Here is a 17,483-nt window from a genome sequence, read left to right as displayed (position 1 = left end):
GAGAGAGAGAGAGTCAGACCACTTTTGAAACATTTTGAAAAAGCTTTCCAAACAGTACTTAAATACCCAACCCAAGTACACCAATTGCAAAACACAGAACCAAGAGCTTGTGCTTCAAAGCAGTGATTGATTCCTCCACTCACCCAAAAAAAGAACCCATCTTTTTCCCTCCAATCAATTACACATTCTCACCTCTCAAATACCCAAATCCCAATTCCTCACTGTTTCACTTTCCTTGGGCACAACCTGAGGCTTTCAATCAGTACCAGATAAACCAAGAGGGTAGCACTTAAATGAGTTTCTAGCCAGGACCCAGATTCTGTGAGAGCTTCAGATCTTAGCAATGGTTGCAGAGCCTTGGATTCTGAAGATGGGTAACCAGGTAAGCTCAAATCTAAAGCATGCTCTTTTACTTCAGCATTCAAAGAAATCAAACCCAAAAAGCATACCCAATAACTCAAACACCAAAAGCCAGAAGCAGACTATAGGGATTCTTTCATTTGAGGTAGCTAATGTTATGTCCAAGACTGTTTATTTATACAAGTCCCTCACAGACTCTGAGATCTCTAAGCTTAAAGTTGAGATCTTGAAGTCTGAGGGGGTCCAGAAGTTGGTCTCTTCTGATGAGGCCTATCTTCTTGAGCTTGCTTTGGCTGAGAAGCTAGAGGACCTGAACCGGGTTGCTGCTGTGGTGGGCCGGCTTGGGAAGAGGTGTGTTGAGCCGGCTCTGCAGGGTTTTGAGCATGTTTATAGTGACCTTGTTAATGGGGTTATTGATGTTAGGGAGTTGGGGTTTTTGGTGAAGGATATGGAGGGTATGATTAGGAAGTTGGAGAGGTATGTGAATGCTACTTCCAATTTGTATAGTGAAATGGAGGTGTTGAATGAGTTGGAGCAAGGTACTAAGAAGTTTCAGAACAATCAACATGAGGAGAGCAAGAGGGCTTTTGAGCAGAAGCTGATTTGGCAGAAACAAGATGTGAGGCATCTCAAGGACATTTCAATTTGGAACCAGACTTATGATAAGGTTGTGGAGTTGTTGGCAAGGACGGTTTGCACCATTTATGCTACAATTCGTGGGGTTTTCGGAGAATCTGCTTTGAGCAAGGACCATGGTGGATCTTCGCCGCCGGGTCAGATTGATGTGAGGAGGGTTTCCCAGGAGCCTTTGAAGAGGGTTCTTAGCAAGAAAAAAGGGTGTCATTCAGGGCCGGTTGAGAAAGCTGTTGTGGTGAAAAGGGGGTCAAGTTTTAAGCCTCAATTTGAATCAAGGAGAGGTGAATTGGCGTTGTTTCGGGCAGATGATTTCAACTTTCCCTGCGGAACTAGCCCAGGGAGGCTTTTCATGGACTGCCTAATTAGCAGTTCGGTTGTTGATGATGATGATGTTGGCAGTGCTGGTGGATATGAGGAGCGAAGTAGCCAATTTTCGGGTTGTGGTGTGGCAAGTGGTGGTTTGAGGAGAGATTACCCTAACCATTCAGGTTGTTTTAGTAGAGTGCAAATGGGTGTTCAATCTAACTCTGGCGGAATGAATGGTGCACCGTTTGGCCCCAAGAGTAGGTTGATGGTATATGCTCCACCTTCTACTGTGGGAGGCTCTGCTCTAGCTTTGCATTATGCAAATGTTATAATTGTGGTTGAGAAGTTGCTTCGCTACCCTTATCTAGTGGGTGAGGAAGCTAGGGACGATTTGTATCATATGTTGCCAACAAGTTTAAGACTGTCTCTGAGGACTAATCTCAAGTCCTATGTCAAGAATTTGGCTATATATGATGCACCTCTTGCTCATGATTGGAAGGAGACTCTTGATGGGATATTGAGGTGGCTTGCCCCACTGGCACATAACATGATCAGATGGCAAAGTGAGCGTAATTTTGAGCAACAGCAAATTGTTACTCGAACACATGTTCTTCTGCTTCAGACATTGTATTTTGCTGATCGAAAGAAGACAGAGGCAGCAATTTGTCAGCTTCTTGTCGGGTTGAATTATATATGCCGTTATGAGCATCAGCAGAATGCATTATTAGATTGTGCGAGTAGTTTTGATTTTGAAGACTGCATGGAGTGGCAAATGCAATGTGGAGCTTCTTTTGTTGATTAACTACTTTATTGGATTTGAGACCCTGAAGATGGTGATAAAGAATTCTCCTTGATTCCCATCACTTAGATGAACACTTAGGTGGTAGAGCAACATTTTGTGAATATCTCAGCTTTTCACACTGAAGAGTTATATTGTTGAAGGCATGATTAATGTATTTGATTCCAAGGTATGTGAAGCTTTGACTTCTGAGTTCTGAAGTACATAAATCTGATTATTTATGGGGAGAAAAGTATGTTCTTATTCATATATATATATATATATATATATATATATATATATGGGATAATATAATATATGGTGAAGTAAAATAGTACTTTTTAATCGAAGTGTCTATGCCTTTTCAATATATGTGTAATGCAGTGAAGGGTAAATGTTATTTGCTAATACTAATCTCTCATTAACTAATAACACTGCACTCTGGTCTCAATTTTTAGTTTACAATCAAATACATAGTTCTGAACTGCTGTTGTCACCAATAAACTCATATAGAGAGAAACATATCCTCACATAGTATACTGGTCATGTTCCCTTTCAGTTATCTAGATTATGTGCAAGTTCTAGATGCATTTGAATAATTGTGAGCTAAAAATACTTCTCTGGAGTTGGCAAATTGGAGGTTTTAAATCCTTAGTAATATATCATGTGCATTAGGGCTTTTGGAAGGATAGATTCTGATGGCACTTGGTTGCATTCCAAAGAAGCCTTGAAGAGAACATGGGGAATGGGTTTGAAACACTCATAGGGTTCAAGTTTCTTTTGCACTCTAGCTAATTATACTAATTTCATTATTACTGTGCAAAATATAATACCTCAGTAAGCATAAGAATTACTTTGAAGCATTATGTCTTATGAATAGCACAGGTCATTTCATGTTGTCCGATGAAAGGCTCTCCTGAAATTTAAGTTTAAAGTTCTCTCCTATTCTGATGCCCTGTCAAACCAGATTGAGAGCCTCTGTATAATGCAAAAGAGTTTATCATGAACATTATCTGTGATTTGAAACCATTCATGTGTTAAATTTCTGTTATCTGCAGGGTAAATCCTACAAGAGTTTCATATTCTTGAGTTCCCTTCCTGGGTTGATGTTGCACAAAAAAAAAATTAACTTGATTTTGTTCAATTAACACTAGAATATTTAGGGTTCGAATTCTTTAATTTGTAAGATGAACAATGGGAGAGTTGGGGATGGTTCACTGATATAATTGCCTATTTTTGTTGGGAAAAGATTTTTCTTAGCTTCATTATAGGAGTCCTTTTGAATTGCCTGTTTTCATTGGTAAAAGATTTTCCTTAGCTTCATTAGGAGTCCTTTAGAATTTATGAATATTAATAAACTTTCAATATTCTATTGAAATTCTTGTTAGCAACAATGCTAGTATGTTGATGTTTTCTATTTTTTTTTTTTTTTTTTTTTTTTTTACAATATAAAGGAAAACAGAACTATAGAACAAAATCACATTTAACACCCTTTCTTAGCTAATCCAAATGGAACGTTGGAGACACAAAGAGGGGTAAGTAGTGAAATCAAATAGCATGGTTCTCATTAGAGTGAGCGTGCTTAGCTAAGCAGTCCGCGACTTAGTTGGCCTCCTCGTAAATATGCCGGAAAACTATTTGAGTTATACCGTCCAACGCGTGTCTTGAATATATCCTGAATGAGCTGCTTGATTCTCTTCCGGGGCATCATGCGCCTGTTAAGGAAGTCAATTAGCAGTGACGTCGAGTCACCTTCAAACTACATTCTTGTATTATTTGTGGAGATCATCTCTTAAGGCTGTAACCTCTGCAACTAAAACACCAGTATCTCCCATGCGCTTACAGGCTGATATGACTGGATTTCCATGAACACGAAGAACGAATCCAAAAGTATAGCTTATCTATTCTTTACTGAACCGTCAAAATTAAGTTTTATTTTTTGGTCATAAGTAAGTTGATGTTCTTCTCCAAATCAGACAATAAGAGTTCAATTAATAAAGAAACTAATTGGTTTTTGCCGTTGGAATTAATCGACAATAATTCTGAAATTCTAAATAAACGTTTTTTTGCCCCACACCCTCTGGGTTTGAAATTCCAGGTTCCAGTTTCTTTTGCATTCTAGCCGAGTATCACAGTGCAACTATAATACCTCCAATGAGAATAAGAATTATGTCTTATGAATAGCATGTCATTTCATGTTGTCTGATGAAAGGCACTCCTGGAATTTAAGTTTAACGAGAAGTTATCTCCTATTCTGATGCCCTGTCAAACCAGCCTGGGAGCCTTTAATTTGTATAATGCACAGCACAAGAGTTTATCATGAACATTATCTGTGATTGAAACCATTCTTTGGTTGATGTTGCACGGCTAGACAAAGGGGCACTTCATTTTATTTCATTAACACTAAGGAGCCTTGAAACATAATCTGAACTCACAAAAGTCATAATCTCCTGGCTTATACTGGAATTCGCTATCGAACACTGTCAGTATCTTAACATATTTTTCCCTTCATGTTCAAGCATCAGTAGCCCTACTGATAGTATCCAATAACACCACCTAAAATCTATATGGAATAAATTTGGATCTTAACCTGTCAATAAAACGGGTCATTTGTATAACCTAAGATCTATTATGTTATCTGTTGTAATACTTCATAGAATATTTAGGGTTTGAATTCTTTGATTTGTGCAACGTATAATGGGCGAGTTGGGGATGACTCACTAATATAATTGCCTGTTTTGGTTGGGAAAATATTTTTCTTGGCTTCGTTAGGAGTCTTTCTGAACTGTCTTGGTTGGGAAAAGATTTCCCTTAGCCTCATTAGGAGTCCTTTTGAATTTAGGGAAGATTTATTAACTAGTCCATATCTCTTATATATAGAGGCCCTCAGCCTAACTACTCTTCACAAACTATTCTCAGCACAATTTGCTTTAGCTAGTAGAGATTAAACAAGAGAAATTTTCAACATGTCACAAGAAGGCAACAACTGGTGGTCGACGACGGAAGTAACAACCCCAAAGTCCAAGGGAGCTGCATCGTATAAAGAATGTACGTGCCCACCGGCTCCACAAAAGAGTCAAAAACCTTCTCAATATGATACCTCTTCTGTCCGAACTGATTTGTCTCAAACTTTCGAGGTGCAGTATGTTACAAATAAGTTTGGGAACATGCAAACTTAGGAAGGTAGTTTGAATTGTACTAATGATATTTTTATCGTCTTATGCGACAAATTATGATGTAATTTTTTCAAGTGGTATATGAATAAACTCTCAGTAGTCTGAGATTCCAGTTATCAACAATGCTAGTATATTTATATTTTCTATTTTTATATTGGTCATAACTACGTTGATGTTCGATTCTTCTCCAAATCAAACAGACCCGATCTCTAATAAGAGTTCATTCAGACGAATTTTTCTTTTTTCTGGATTTTCTCTCTTTTTTCTTTCTGGAAAGGTTTCCTTGATTCTCTTATGGATTTTTTTGGTCTGAATTAGCTTTCGCTCTTGAAATTAAAAAAAAATATCTGAAATTCGAAAATAAACATTTTTTTACGTCATCATCTCCTCCCTCCTCCTTACCCACACTCTCGCCACGTCACCAGAACCAGACGAAACAATCGTCCACGTCTCTCTCTCTAAACCGAGATCAACGACTGCTACTGCAAAATTCTCCGGCGATAATAAGGCCAGTCCCTTTCTGCTCTCTATTCCGTTTTTGTTTTCGATTCCGTTTCAGTCTCTTGTAGCCTTTCTAATTTTGCTTCACTGATTTCACCTGCGTTGAGATCTCTTGTTCCTGATATGGAGCCTTTTAGGGCCTCTCTTTCGATATGGCAACTCCATGTGAGAACCAAAACTTGTAAGTGTCACTAGAGATGTTGAGATGCTAGCATTTCTTCTACATCTCATGTAAATGTGTTGTTAATAATCCACTCGAGAAAATTTCCACTTGATGATTTTAACTAAACTTATTTACATTGAAATGTCTTTACAATGGGGGACTTACAATATTTTATTCCATTCAGGCCGGTAAGTTCACCTTGATCGGTCAGTGTAGCAGTGATCGGTTTTTGCAGATAGAAACAAACTCTGGATGTTTTCTGCAGGAACTGCAGGTTCTCCCTGAAGCTCTATCGTTTGGTACATTTTCAACTCTAATGTGGAAATTTGTTGTCCCGATTTTTTATTACATAATGAAAAAGTGAAAATGAAAAACATATGCTGGCTTAAAGAATTTCTCACTAAGTTTCAATGTCTCTATGACCAAGTGCCGCAAAATTTGTATAGGGAGGAGAGGCTCAGAGTTTCTGGTCATTCAATGAAGAAGCAATCGTCCACTCCTGCAAAGGCTTGTAAGATGGAGTTGCCATTGATTCCGGAGAGTGATTGAAACCTGTTTCTCCTGGCTCTTCCCGAGAGTGATTGAAGGCCAACAATGTAAATTTACTAGAAGACCAGAAGAGACAACAGACTAAATACATCAATCTGATACTTCTTCAAGTCCCCACCCATGTCACCTTCCATCAAAGCAGTACCTCTTTTCATTGAAGTGGCCATCATGACACCATCCAAGCTAATATGGTCGATGATGAAGAGATACTACGGTAGTGTTACTACCCCAAAGATTTTGCCAATTCAAGTGCCTCCCAGTCCTTCAGTAATATCAGTTCATACACTGACAGGCACACCAGCCACGCCTTTCACTTCTGGTGCTCACAACAAGGTTGAGAAATCTAAACATAAAATTTTTTGGGCTTTGGTTTAGAACTCTTCATCTTTGAATCTTAAGTCTATGCCATTACATAAAGATCTCTTCTTTTCCAATGTGTACTTAAAGATTGTAGCTTTTTAGCTCATGGTTGATTCTGGAGACTCTGATTTTTATTGGAGCTGGGGCAAATGTTGGGCCTGGATTCATTACGTTAATAATTTAAAAATTCAGTTATTTAGTGCAGTTATTTGTTTGGTGACAGTTATCTAATTTGACAGTTATTCTTGAAGTACAGTTATTTGATTTGGTGCTATATATTTGCAGCCTTTTGGCAGTTCCATCGTTCTTTGTTACTCATTTGTTTGCTGTAACTAGTTTTGGACTCTGACAAGGTTGAATGAAAAATGGAATTTCATCTTTGAAACAAACTCTATGGCTTTTCTTTTTAGTTGCTTATCGACGTTATTTCATGGTGGTTCTTACTTTTGTTGATATGCTGTGTTGTAGTTTGAACAATGCACGCCAGAGATGAACTGCCTGCTGAAGGGGTTGAAGTGATAGCGGCTGATGCACCCTCAGAGTACCATATGGCTCCTCGGGGGGTGGAGCACAAGGGCAAGGCGCCTGGGTCAGGAGAGGTGACTCCTGAAGTAGAGGAGAATGGTGAGCCAAAGAGGAGAGGGAGAGGGAGGCCTCCGAAGAAGACTTTGGGGGAAGAACAGTCCTCCTCAGCCAAGGGTAGAAAGGGGAAGGGCCAAGGAAGTGGCGGTAGGGGCAGAGGATGTGGAAGTTGGGGTGGCAGTGGAGGTGGTGGAAGAGGAAGGAGAGGAGGAGGAGGAGGAGGGAGGGGGAGGAGGGTGGGGGGTGGGGGGTGGGGGCGTGGGGTGAGTACTCTTAAGTTTTAACCGCATTTGAGTTTACTAATTTGCATTGAATTGATGCCTTATTCTTTTCTGATGGTATGTGATGCCATAGTTTGACTTGGATTTTTGGTTGTTTGGTTTTGATCAACAGTTACCGTTTGTTTAGTCTTTTATGGTATTTAGCATGTTGTTAGGATTTGAGAATTCCACCTGTTTAAGATCAGTACTATGTGAAAAGTCGTAGTTCAATTTGGTTATGAACAATTTTTGAAGTTGGTTTCTGTTTTTGATGGTGGAACCGATCTTTACAATTGGATTTTGTGTTAGCATCATAAATTTTGTAAGAGTGAAATTTTAGAAGTAAAATAAGCAATGGCTAACGATTTTCTTGCCATTAGTCCATCCAACTGTAACTCTTCTAATCTGCATGTTCGTTAACATTCTGTTGAGGATGGAACTGCTTAGATTTCAGTATACTCAAAATTTGGGTTAGATCGGACTTACACATTGGTTGCACAGCAAGCAGCAGGAGTGAGACATATATACTATACGTGTTTGCCTTCATTTCTATAAAATTAATTCTCACATTTCATGAAAAGCTATCATCTTTATACATCTTTTCAAATAGGTATGTAATAAAAATAAAAATCTTGAGTATTTGTTTAACTAAAGTGTTATATTGTAGGATATCCCGGTGCAGCTTACAATGGTAGAAGCTTCATGCCACACATCATCTCTATCAATGCTGGGGAGGTATGTAGGGTAAAATATATACTGAACAATTAAAAAGTTGTATCAAGAAAACATTTTGAGCAGTTACTTTAGTTCATTATATGTAGAACTTCTTATTAAAAGAGATGTTTTACAATAAAACTAAACCTGTAATGGTCGTCTCACAACTCTGATTTCTGTATTTCCTTATATATTTCTATCTCCATTTCTTACTGTTGTTTGCTACATGTTTTTGAATTAAGGATGTCTGCGGGATAGTGAAGAGATTTTCTGACAAAACACCCCGAGTTATTTGCGTGATGTCTGCCAGTGGAGCAGTCTCTAATGTAAAACTTCGCCAACAGGATGGAACAGTCAACACACATGATGTATGCTGCATAGTATTTCCTTTCTGAAATTACATTTGATCAAAATAGTGTAAACTTCCTTTTGTTTTCATTGTTATCACCCGCCGTTTTTCATACTAATTTCGTACATGTTCTTTTGTAGGGCCTTTTCAATATCTTGAGCTTGTCTGGATGTCTTATTCCCCAGGGAGACTCGATTCAGGGAACAACGACCTGGATTGGTGGATTAACTGTCTCTCTAGCAGGTGTTGATGGTCGAGCTTATGGGGGGATTGTGAACGGAGCCATGAGAGCTGAAACACCTGTCATGGTGAGGTTTATGTCATACAGAAAGTTTCTCAGTTTTGCATTTCAAAATATCTTTAGAACTTTTACATCTCTTCCTTGGTGAGTCATTTTTAGAAACTTAGAACTGCTTCTTATACATATTTATGATTTTTACAGGTTGTGGTAGGTAGTTTTCTACCTGGTGTTCAGATAGGAAAGGGTAAAAAGTCTGACGCTGGACCATCTACAGCTATGCCACCGGCGTCGCCAGCACCAGCGCCTCCGTCACCGCTGGCATCAGCGCCACCACCCCCACCGTCACCAGCACCAGGACCATCAGCATCATCTCCTGTACCAGACTGGTGGGCCGGGTGTGCAGATAGCTGGCCAAGATTTGATCCAGGATCATAGATATATATAATATTGCTGGTGTGTAGCCTCACACTTTCTGAAGTAGGTTTTAATGTACGTATAGCTTTCTGATGTAGATCGAAAGTAGGTTATTCCTGAAGGTAGGCCTATTTTCTATTGATGTTGTAATGTTGTATCAAAGTTTATTTGCTGGCAACGTTATGGGATATAAATTAATGTTGCTGAAAATTTCTTGCGAACATTACAATTCATGTTTCTTTACCTTTAAACAAACACGTAAGATAACTTTGTCAAATATCTTGTGTCTCTTTTCTTTTTTTGAAGAATCTTTCAAAACACAATCTTTTTTACTCTTATCATTTCTATTTGAAAGCGGTTTTCTCCCCGTCGGCACCATCAATGCCTCTACCTAGCCATTTTCCCTGTCGCCGCCATCAGCACACGCCTTCTAGCGGTCGAATTATGTTTCTTTTGTTTTTTGGTCACATCTATATGTGAGTTCAATTTTTGCTCGTGTTTTTCTTTACAACAAAGAAATTAAAACCAAAAAGGGATTGAAAACTAAAACGATTGATCGCGGGCTAAAATATGGGCCATGTAACACGTTGGCCCAAATGAAGCCGTAGAAAAACTGGTGTTCCTCTTTTCCATTCAATTTAATTCTCTCCACCATTTCAAACTTCCACACTTCGATTTCCACTCTTCGTCGTCGTCTCCAGATCTCGTCGCCGGAAATCCCCGTTCGGTTTCGTCCTCATTACTCCGAAAGTCCGAATTCCAATAGGCGCAGAGTGTCGGCGAATCTCTGAAATCGACCGGTGATGAGTTACCGAAGGTTTGCTTTATTACAATTTGTAGTGCTTTTCGTTTGGATTAGAGATTAGTGATCTGCGAGATATTGTTGCATTGTGAATTTGGCTGTTTGATTTCGAAGTCTTATTATCTGAATTGGTGAGACTAGTATTGGTTAATTGTGTGTTGAGGTTATGATGATATTTGTTGAGAGTTAGTTTTTATTTATTTACATTTTTTCGAATAGGATTTGCGCAATGTCGGTTTAGATTTTGGAAAGGAAAGTAGAGAAGGATATGCTTTGTAGTTGTGGAATAGTCGAAAAACAATGTGTTGTTGTGTGATTGAGTTTGTAGTTTTTGGATAAGTTGAAATGAGGTTTGTAGAGAAGATGATGAGGAGGTGGTTGATATTGCATGAGCTTAGATTTTGTCTTTATAATTCTTGACATCAATGCCTTAGATCGTGTGTTCTTAGTTGGGCAGAATTGACACCGACATTGTGGAGCACTCCTCTTTACAAATTTCTTTTTTTTTGTCTTTACTAGGTTGGATATAGTTTTTGCCGTGCCAATATCTATGGTAATCTCTAATTCGAATAATGTGTGGTTGGAGGGCTCAAATTTTTAAAAAATGCTTCAAATGCACTTCGGTTTTTATAATGGAGGGAGTTAGATTAGGATGGATATTAGGTTCATAATCCTGCTAAATAAAAGAGAAAGCAGGTGAATAGCCACTTAGTGTTTATGCTTGTGGTTACATATCCCATTTGTCACTTGTTTGTCTGAGAATATACAACTAATTTTATCTGTTGATTCAGTTTGGAACTTTGGGCTTAGGCGTATAGAGTCTTTGTATTGCCTTAGAGAATTCATAGACCTAAAATACTCAATTTTCTTTTTTCATAGCTTTGTAGTATTATCATTAAGTTTGCCGTATTTAATACTAGATTTGTTCACTCTTGTTGCAGGGAGCGTGCCTCCAAAGCATCTCTTTTAGATGGCCTTGAGGAAGGTGGTCTCAGGGCCTCCTCTTCATACTCCGATATAAATGAGCAGGACAATGAAAAAGCTGTGCAAAGTTTGCAAGACAGAGTTGTTTTCCTAAAGAGAGTAAGTGTCATATAGGGTGATCTCTTTAGTGACTATTGAAGTGTTGTTTTATAACCTTCAGTGCAGCAATATTGTATACGTTGGATGTGCTATAAACATGATTATATTTTTCTATCGAAACTTGTAATGTTGATATTACTCTGCTCTTTTAGAGTATGTGTATGCTATAACTATTATTTAGATTTGAAGCAAAATCTTTTTAGTAGTAGAAGCAAAGATTCAGTATTTCCATACTTTTCTATGAGTGCTAGAACTGAAAATCTTAGGAATAGCATGACATTCGTGATGCATGATAATGACAGGGTTCATGGAGATCTGGCCTGTTTTATGATTGTCTTTTCTGTCCAGGCCATGAAGGTGTCTGTTGTCAATTGTAAGGCCACTCAATGTGTCATGGTTATAGTTTTGCTTGTCTGCATAATTGTTAAGCTCTATAATCTTTCGATCACAAGAAATTTTCAGTCTAAATTTCTTTGAATGCATCATTTATAATTGCATAATAATAAAGAACAATCCAGGGTAGTTCAAAACTTCTTTCAAATTTTGCAGAACATGTCCAGTGTCTTCAATTGCTATATATCTAAGTACAACTACCTATTCTCCTTTCATAAACCGCATGCACCTGAAAATGGCTTGCTACTCCTGGATCTAATCATGCAATAATCACTGTCATTGTCTATTTTGATTGATTAGACAATATTTGTTGGTCCATACTTGGTTTGGACACACATCAAATGCTAGAAATTGCCCTTCCTATTGAAAGTGAATTCAGAGTAGTTAGTTCAGATATGTTTTATATTATAAAGTGAAAATGCTTGAGTGATCATAGTTTAAATCCTTTTATTGTTATAACTTGTGAAAAATGATGATAAATAAATAAATGAAGGAGCAAAAATGACCTGGAATTTATGGGTTATTGACAGTTAACCGGTGACATACATGAAGAGGTGGAGAGCCATAATCGTTTACTTGACAGAATGGTATGTTTGTCACAGTTGTTTATTATGTGTGTCCTTATTAACTTTCGTTAAAGATTTGCATATTGATATTATATTATTATTTGATTATGCTGCTCAACCAGGGAAATGACATGGATGCATCAAGGGGTATAATGTCTGGGACAATGGCGCGGTTTAAGATGGTATCTAAACTAGTTCTTCAACACTTTCATCTATTATCTCCTTTATCTTCATTTGTTACAACATTGTCTGATAAATTGAGTTTTTAGGTGTTTGAGAAAAAATCAAGCCGGCGAATGTGTGTACTTGTGGGCTATTTTGTGGCTTTCTTCCTAATCATATACTTTCTCTTCAGGTAAATGTTTTTCATTGTATGCCCTATTGCAATATCAGTGATTTATGTAAAAATGGGAATGGTTATCATGGCCTCAAAATACAGTGGACTGTTCTCATAGAGATTTTCATGCTTTTGACTGATGATAAATTGAACAATAAAGACTAGACTTATCAAAGTTTACCTGTTGACTCCACTCAGCCATGTAAAAGTGTAAAACATGGTTTCGTAGACCCCTAATTCTGAAATTAGTGTGACTTTTTTGGGCTTGTTACATTACAGCCAGTAAAGAAGAAATCGTACTGCCACCAAGGCCTTTTAAAAAAAAAAAGATAACCCCTCCCACCCATAACATATAAGAGACCAAAATCATACTGAGTAGATGAGTAGATGAAGGTTGGGGGAGAGCGTGAGCACAGATGTTAAGATGGATATTTGTTATCATGAGATTAGGTAGAAACTGGATATCCCAAAAAATCATTGATATGTATATGTGGGAACTTGGGGACAAATGAATTTAATGATTAGTAATAGGCCACCTGACTAAACCTATAACTTATTTCCATGTCTTATTTATTTTGGGCTGGAATTGGTCTTAATGGGTTATAGTACTGCACCTCTTTTTTGGAAGTACATATCTGATGGGCTTCATGCCCATTTTGGACTTAATAGTAATCATCCCTGACCTTCCTCTTGCAATGATGATCAACGTGGTAGTTTGTTACTTTGATTAGTAAATACTGGTAGACATTTCAAATCTCTATTGCTTGATCACATTATGTGGTTAATGCTCACTTTCCTTTTATTTGCAGGGTTCGCAGATTGTTTATGCAGGGTTGAAGCAGCTTGCAGCTCCTGGTCTCAAATTTGTTATAATGTCACAAAATGATTGGCCATATTAGTTAAGTCATATTGTCCAGTGTGCCTTACTCAAAGTGCATATGAAAAATGATTCCAAAGCCGATCAGCGGCAGGATTGTTTTTCATGTAATATAGATGTACCACAAAGGATTGGACAGTAGGTCATGTAGCTGGAGGTGAGCGGTTGCATTGTGCCGTGAATTGTGTCTTTGGTTACTGCATCTTTCTATCTAAAAGCTAGAACAGGTCGAAAGTGTAGATGTGTACAAATATTCCTTAAAATTGATTATGCAGCATTTTCGGTCGGTACCTGGCTACAAGCCTGAGTCTGTTTGTTACAGCAGAGCTAATACACCAGGTCAGGATGTTGAGGATTGTTTACTTCAGTCGTGTTGCCTTTTATTCAAATTCTGTCGTAGCTTGTTTGGTTTTCTGACCTTTTCCTGAAAAGCTGGTGTGACTTTACAGTGAATCATATTTTGATTTGGGTTGGTTATTAATTAGAAAGACTTATAGCAGATCATAGAGGTAGTTAGTTGTAAGTCAACTTAGGTTCGTTACTGTGTTTGCATCTCAGAACTACTCCTTTGGCGGTCACCATTTATATAACACTGGCCTTATGTGGCATTACATACTGTGCATACAAATACTCACAGACAAGTGACATGATTTATGAGCATCAAATAGGCTAATGTCCAAATTTCCATGACCCTTTCTTTTCTTTGGCCACTATAACCATATCCCTTTCCAATAACACATAATATGACATGATAGGGCATTATCCATTTAACCCCATTGCTCGGTCCCCTTGTGTCTCGGTCTCAATTCTCAGTCTTTTCGCATAAATTTGAAACAGGTTAGACCTAGACCCAATCTTTGGCTCTGGAGTTGTATCTAAGACTGACTTCTAAAAACTTGATGGAAATGGAGTGATCATCTTTCTGAAACCATCTCCAAGTTAAACCGACCTTTACCTTTGGTGTTGTTGCCGGACCATTTTGCTTAAGGTGGCATATGCTAGTGCCCCAAATCGACCAGTGTTATGCTTCATTCGGTCATTCCACCATATCGTATCTGTTTCCGATCGCACTGCACTCCTTGAGGGTGAAGAAGCATATTTGCTAATGCTTGCAACTCAATCATTGCTTTATGGGTAAACCCCTAAAATTTTGATTGAAGAACTTTTTCGAAGGACAAGGTGGGGGTTGATTAGACGGGGAAAAACAAATTAGCTGATTAGGTATTTTGAAGAAAGAGATTAGGTAGGGGCCAAATGAGATTAGGTATTACGACCCAAAATGAAGGAGCTAATAAGGGGGACTGGTGGAGATGCCCTTACTTGGCCCCCACTGACAAGAGTGCTTATCCATAAAATAATTTACAAAACATAGTTTGTAGGGCATTGGACTTTTGATTACATTCAAGTTAATCTAACCTTGCCGACGTATAATACATTAATAAATGCCCTAAACTAAGAACTTGATCAACGACGGCAATATATACGCTCGACGTTGAAGAAAGAAAGAAAACAAACAATACAATAAGAAAAACTTACATTTTTTTTATCAGGTAAATTATAACTGTGTGAGTTAAACTCACAACCTCTTACTTACTAAAATAGAGATTATGTCACTAGACCAAATAATATTAAACAAACACATACCAGTTTTAATCGGGAAAAAAAAGGTCTCAAATTCAAATATCATTCTCCTTAGTTTAAAAAACCAAATTCACGCCTAAAACTGATGAATTTGAAATCAAAATGTCTTCCATCGTGTTGGCTTTGAAATTTGTCCAGGGTTACACACATCAATCTTTGGATGTTTAAGTGAGCAACCTCTCTATGTTTAAATAATAAGAGGATAGTGTACGTGGACAATGATAACCATGAGACATCAACCTCATTAAGTGTATTTTGGTGCCCATATATTTTGTATACATGGGATTGCATATCAGGTCCCTTGTGGGTGTGTGGTAGTATACTATATACCAAACATTTCGGAAGTCTGTATCACTCCAACATGTATATATTTGTCACTATATAACGAAAGTTAAAGTGCACCTTGGATGCTCCACCATGTTTCGTTTGTTCTTTTGTTGGTTGTCATTGTCACCAAAAACCTACGTTTACTACTGGGGGTTTGTGTGTGTATATATATATATGTTGTGGTTTGAACTAAATATGTTTACCATAAATAGCTAAATTAAGAACACAATAGTCTATTTTCATATCAAAAATACATTAGCATTTTGAAGAACTTGGAGTCCAGAAAATCCAATGTTGCATGCCAAATTCCTTTCCTCCTCTCGATACATACAAATTAACTGTATTTATATATATATATATATATATATATATATTAAAGGACTCATCTCACTTGTTAGTTAAATAATGATCATCACCTGTGTCTAAATTAACCATTTTTTAGATAATCATATGTTAGCGATTAATATCAAACAAGGATATTCCAGGGTGCTGTCCTTAACTTTGAATATATTTGATTGAAGTATACAGCAATAAAAAGATGATACAAACTGAATTAGGAATTAACTGTATTCCCTAACGTACCCCCTTGGCTGAGAATATATTTTGTTAACTAGATACTGCATTGCTTACAATTCCATAACTGAGTTTTGTTTTTCTGAAATTATGTTTCAACTTGCATGGATGCACATCACGTTTCTATATTTTCTGCCAATAATCTGTAATCACTGGTCTTACTTGTGATTAGCTTTCGAATTATATGTTTTTTGTCAAACCCGTGGTACTTAAGTCTTACTAATTAATCAACTGTTAATTCCAATTAGTAGTGCTTCCAATTCGTGCAAGCTGGTTTCGCTAACCCACTAGTTTGCCCTTGGAAGTCTAGATTAATTATGTATATCACTTGTATATATGACCACTTGTGCTATATATTACAAGTAGTAGTGATGATTGTTATCTCATTCGATGGTTCTAAATCGGCAATGTGCTGCATATGCTATAATGTACATGACATGAGCATAAAAGAGAAGTAACCATCTTGGATCAGTTGGATGTAATTATCATATACCGATGACCTCTTTGCAACTAGCTCTCAAGAACGATCCTAAAAAGGAAATCAAACACAATAATTAGTTCCTTGTTTTAACTTATATGTACATGATAATTATTCTTTTTAACATATATATACAAGAGAGAGAATCCTTATAACCAAAAACAGATTAGGCAATATTCCATATATAGGAAGGGGAAGTTAATCAAATGATGAGCAGGGGGGAAGAAGGTTGGTCAAATCAAAACCGACTTCTTAATTTAAGCACTTCGAGGGTAATTAAAAAGTTCACATTCTATTTTTAAGTCGTTAGGCCTTTCCACCCGTAAGAACTACGTAAGAATCATGTTTATAATATAACGGCCTTAAGTCCTCATTCAAAAAAAAATAAAAAAATCATCTAACGTTTTCACAAATCATTTTATTTTCAGCTTGTATAAGTTGTGTGACCTATAAACTCTTTTCCGGATTTTTCTTTTTTCCATCACTAATCATTTTTTTGTCACCCCTTTGCGGCTTATGACACTTTTTCTCACTCCCTTAAATGTGGCTGACACAATTACAGTTACATTTTAACGGTCATATACTTATGTAATTGGTTAGACTTTGCGTCTTTACGTTTTTTTTTAAGCATTTAACCTCAAGAATTCAAAAGTATTGAATTCGACGTCTCGTCCTAATCTCTACCGTTAATAAGCCCTACATTGTTTTTCTCTTGCATATTTTTTGTTTAAGGTAGGCTAAACGGCTACCCATATATATACATATATATATATAGGGCCCTTCCAATGAAGGATCCCTATTTTAAGCCATTTATAGGGATAGGGCATTACACCAACTTCCCGATTATAATTTTACATCTCCACCGTTCATATCTTAGGTCTATATGAGTAGATCACCTCTACAAAATTTCATATGATTTGGTGATCGTTAAGACTTTCAAAAGTTCAATTTAGTTTTAATGACCTTCAACGGTTTTAGTTTGACATAAGCTGGACCGTTCAAGATTATTAAAACTAA

The 17,483-nt window shown here is 37.3% G+C and overlaps 3 protein-coding genes across 4 annotated transcripts; all 3 read left to right on the top strand.

Moving 5' to 3' along the window:
• The first annotated feature begins 24 nt into the window (after window positions 1–24).
• On the top strand, window positions 25–3,251 carry LOC101308167. Of its 2 annotated transcripts, none has more exons than XM_004296563.1 (2): window positions 25–2,270; window positions 3,139–3,251. In XM_004296563.1, the coding sequence occupies exon 1, from the start codon at window positions 344–346 to the stop codon at window positions 2,102–2,104; it is 1,761 nt and encodes a 586-aa protein (XP_004296611.1). In that variant the 5' UTR covers window positions 25–343; the 3' UTR covers window positions 2,105–2,270; window positions 3,139–3,251. The 2 variants fall into 2 exon arrangements, with proteins under 2 accessions (XP_004296611.1, XP_004296612.1); XM_004296564.1 differs by lacking the exon at window positions 3,139–3,251 and having other exon boundaries at window positions 25–1,433; window positions 1,500–2,328.
• A 4,551-nt stretch (window positions 3,252–7,802) lies between these two features.
• On the top strand, window positions 7,803–9,663 carry LOC101310886. Its single transcript, XM_004296572.1, has 4 exons — window positions 7,803–8,406; window positions 8,628–8,753; window positions 8,875–9,042; window positions 9,177–9,663. Exons 1-4 carry the CDS (start codon window positions 8,374–8,376, stop codon window positions 9,408–9,410), a joined length of 561 nt encoding a protein of 186 aa, XP_004296620.1. The 5' UTR covers window positions 7,803–8,373; the 3' UTR covers window positions 9,411–9,663.
• Window positions 9,664–9,966: 303 nt separating this feature from the next.
• LOC101311464 (bet1-like SNARE 1-1-like) lies at window positions 9,967–13,722 on the top strand. The gene is made up of 6 exons (XM_004296574.1): window positions 9,967–10,206; window positions 11,133–11,274; window positions 12,198–12,254; window positions 12,356–12,415; window positions 12,503–12,588; window positions 13,380–13,722. Exons 1-6 carry the CDS (start codon window positions 10,193–10,195, stop codon window positions 13,405–13,407), a joined length of 387 nt encoding a protein of 128 aa, XP_004296622.1. The 5' UTR covers window positions 9,967–10,192; the 3' UTR covers window positions 13,408–13,722.
• Window positions 13,723–17,483: the final 3,761 nt, after the last annotated feature.

The sequence above is a fragment of the Fragaria vesca genome, linkage group LG4 (genome assembly GCF_000184155.1).
Source record: "Fragaria vesca subsp. vesca linkage group LG4, FraVesHawaii_1.0, whole genome shotgun sequence".
Classification (NCBI taxonomy): domain Eukaryota; kingdom Viridiplantae; phylum Streptophyta; class Magnoliopsida; order Rosales; family Rosaceae; genus Fragaria; species Fragaria vesca.
This window is presented reverse-complemented; position numbering and strand designations above follow the sequence as displayed.

Coding starts and splice junctions, on each gene's coding strand:
- LOC101311464 (XM_004296574.1), top strand. Junction 11,275..12,197: donor GAGTTGTTTTCCTAAAGAGA/GTAAGTGTCATA, acceptor GGTTATTGACAG/TTAACCGGTGACATACATGA. Junction 12,416..12,502: donor CAATGGCGCGGTTTAAGATG/GTATCTAAACTA, acceptor TTGAGTTTTTAG/GTGTTTGAGAAAAAATCAAG.
- LOC101310886 (XM_004296572.1), top strand. CDS start 8,374: ATGCCACACATCATCTCTATCAATGCTGGGGAG. Junction 8,407..8,627: donor TCTCTATCAATGCTGGGGAG/GTATGTAGGGTA, acceptor TTTTGAATTAAG/GATGTCTGCGGGATAGTGAA. Junction 8,754..8,874: donor GAACAGTCAACACACATGAT/GTATGCTGCATA, acceptor GTTCTTTTGTAG/GGCCTTTTCAATATCTTGAG.
- LOC101308167 (XM_004296563.1), top strand. CDS start 344: ATGGTTGCAGAGCCTTGGATTCTGAAGATGGGTAACCAGGTAAGCTCA.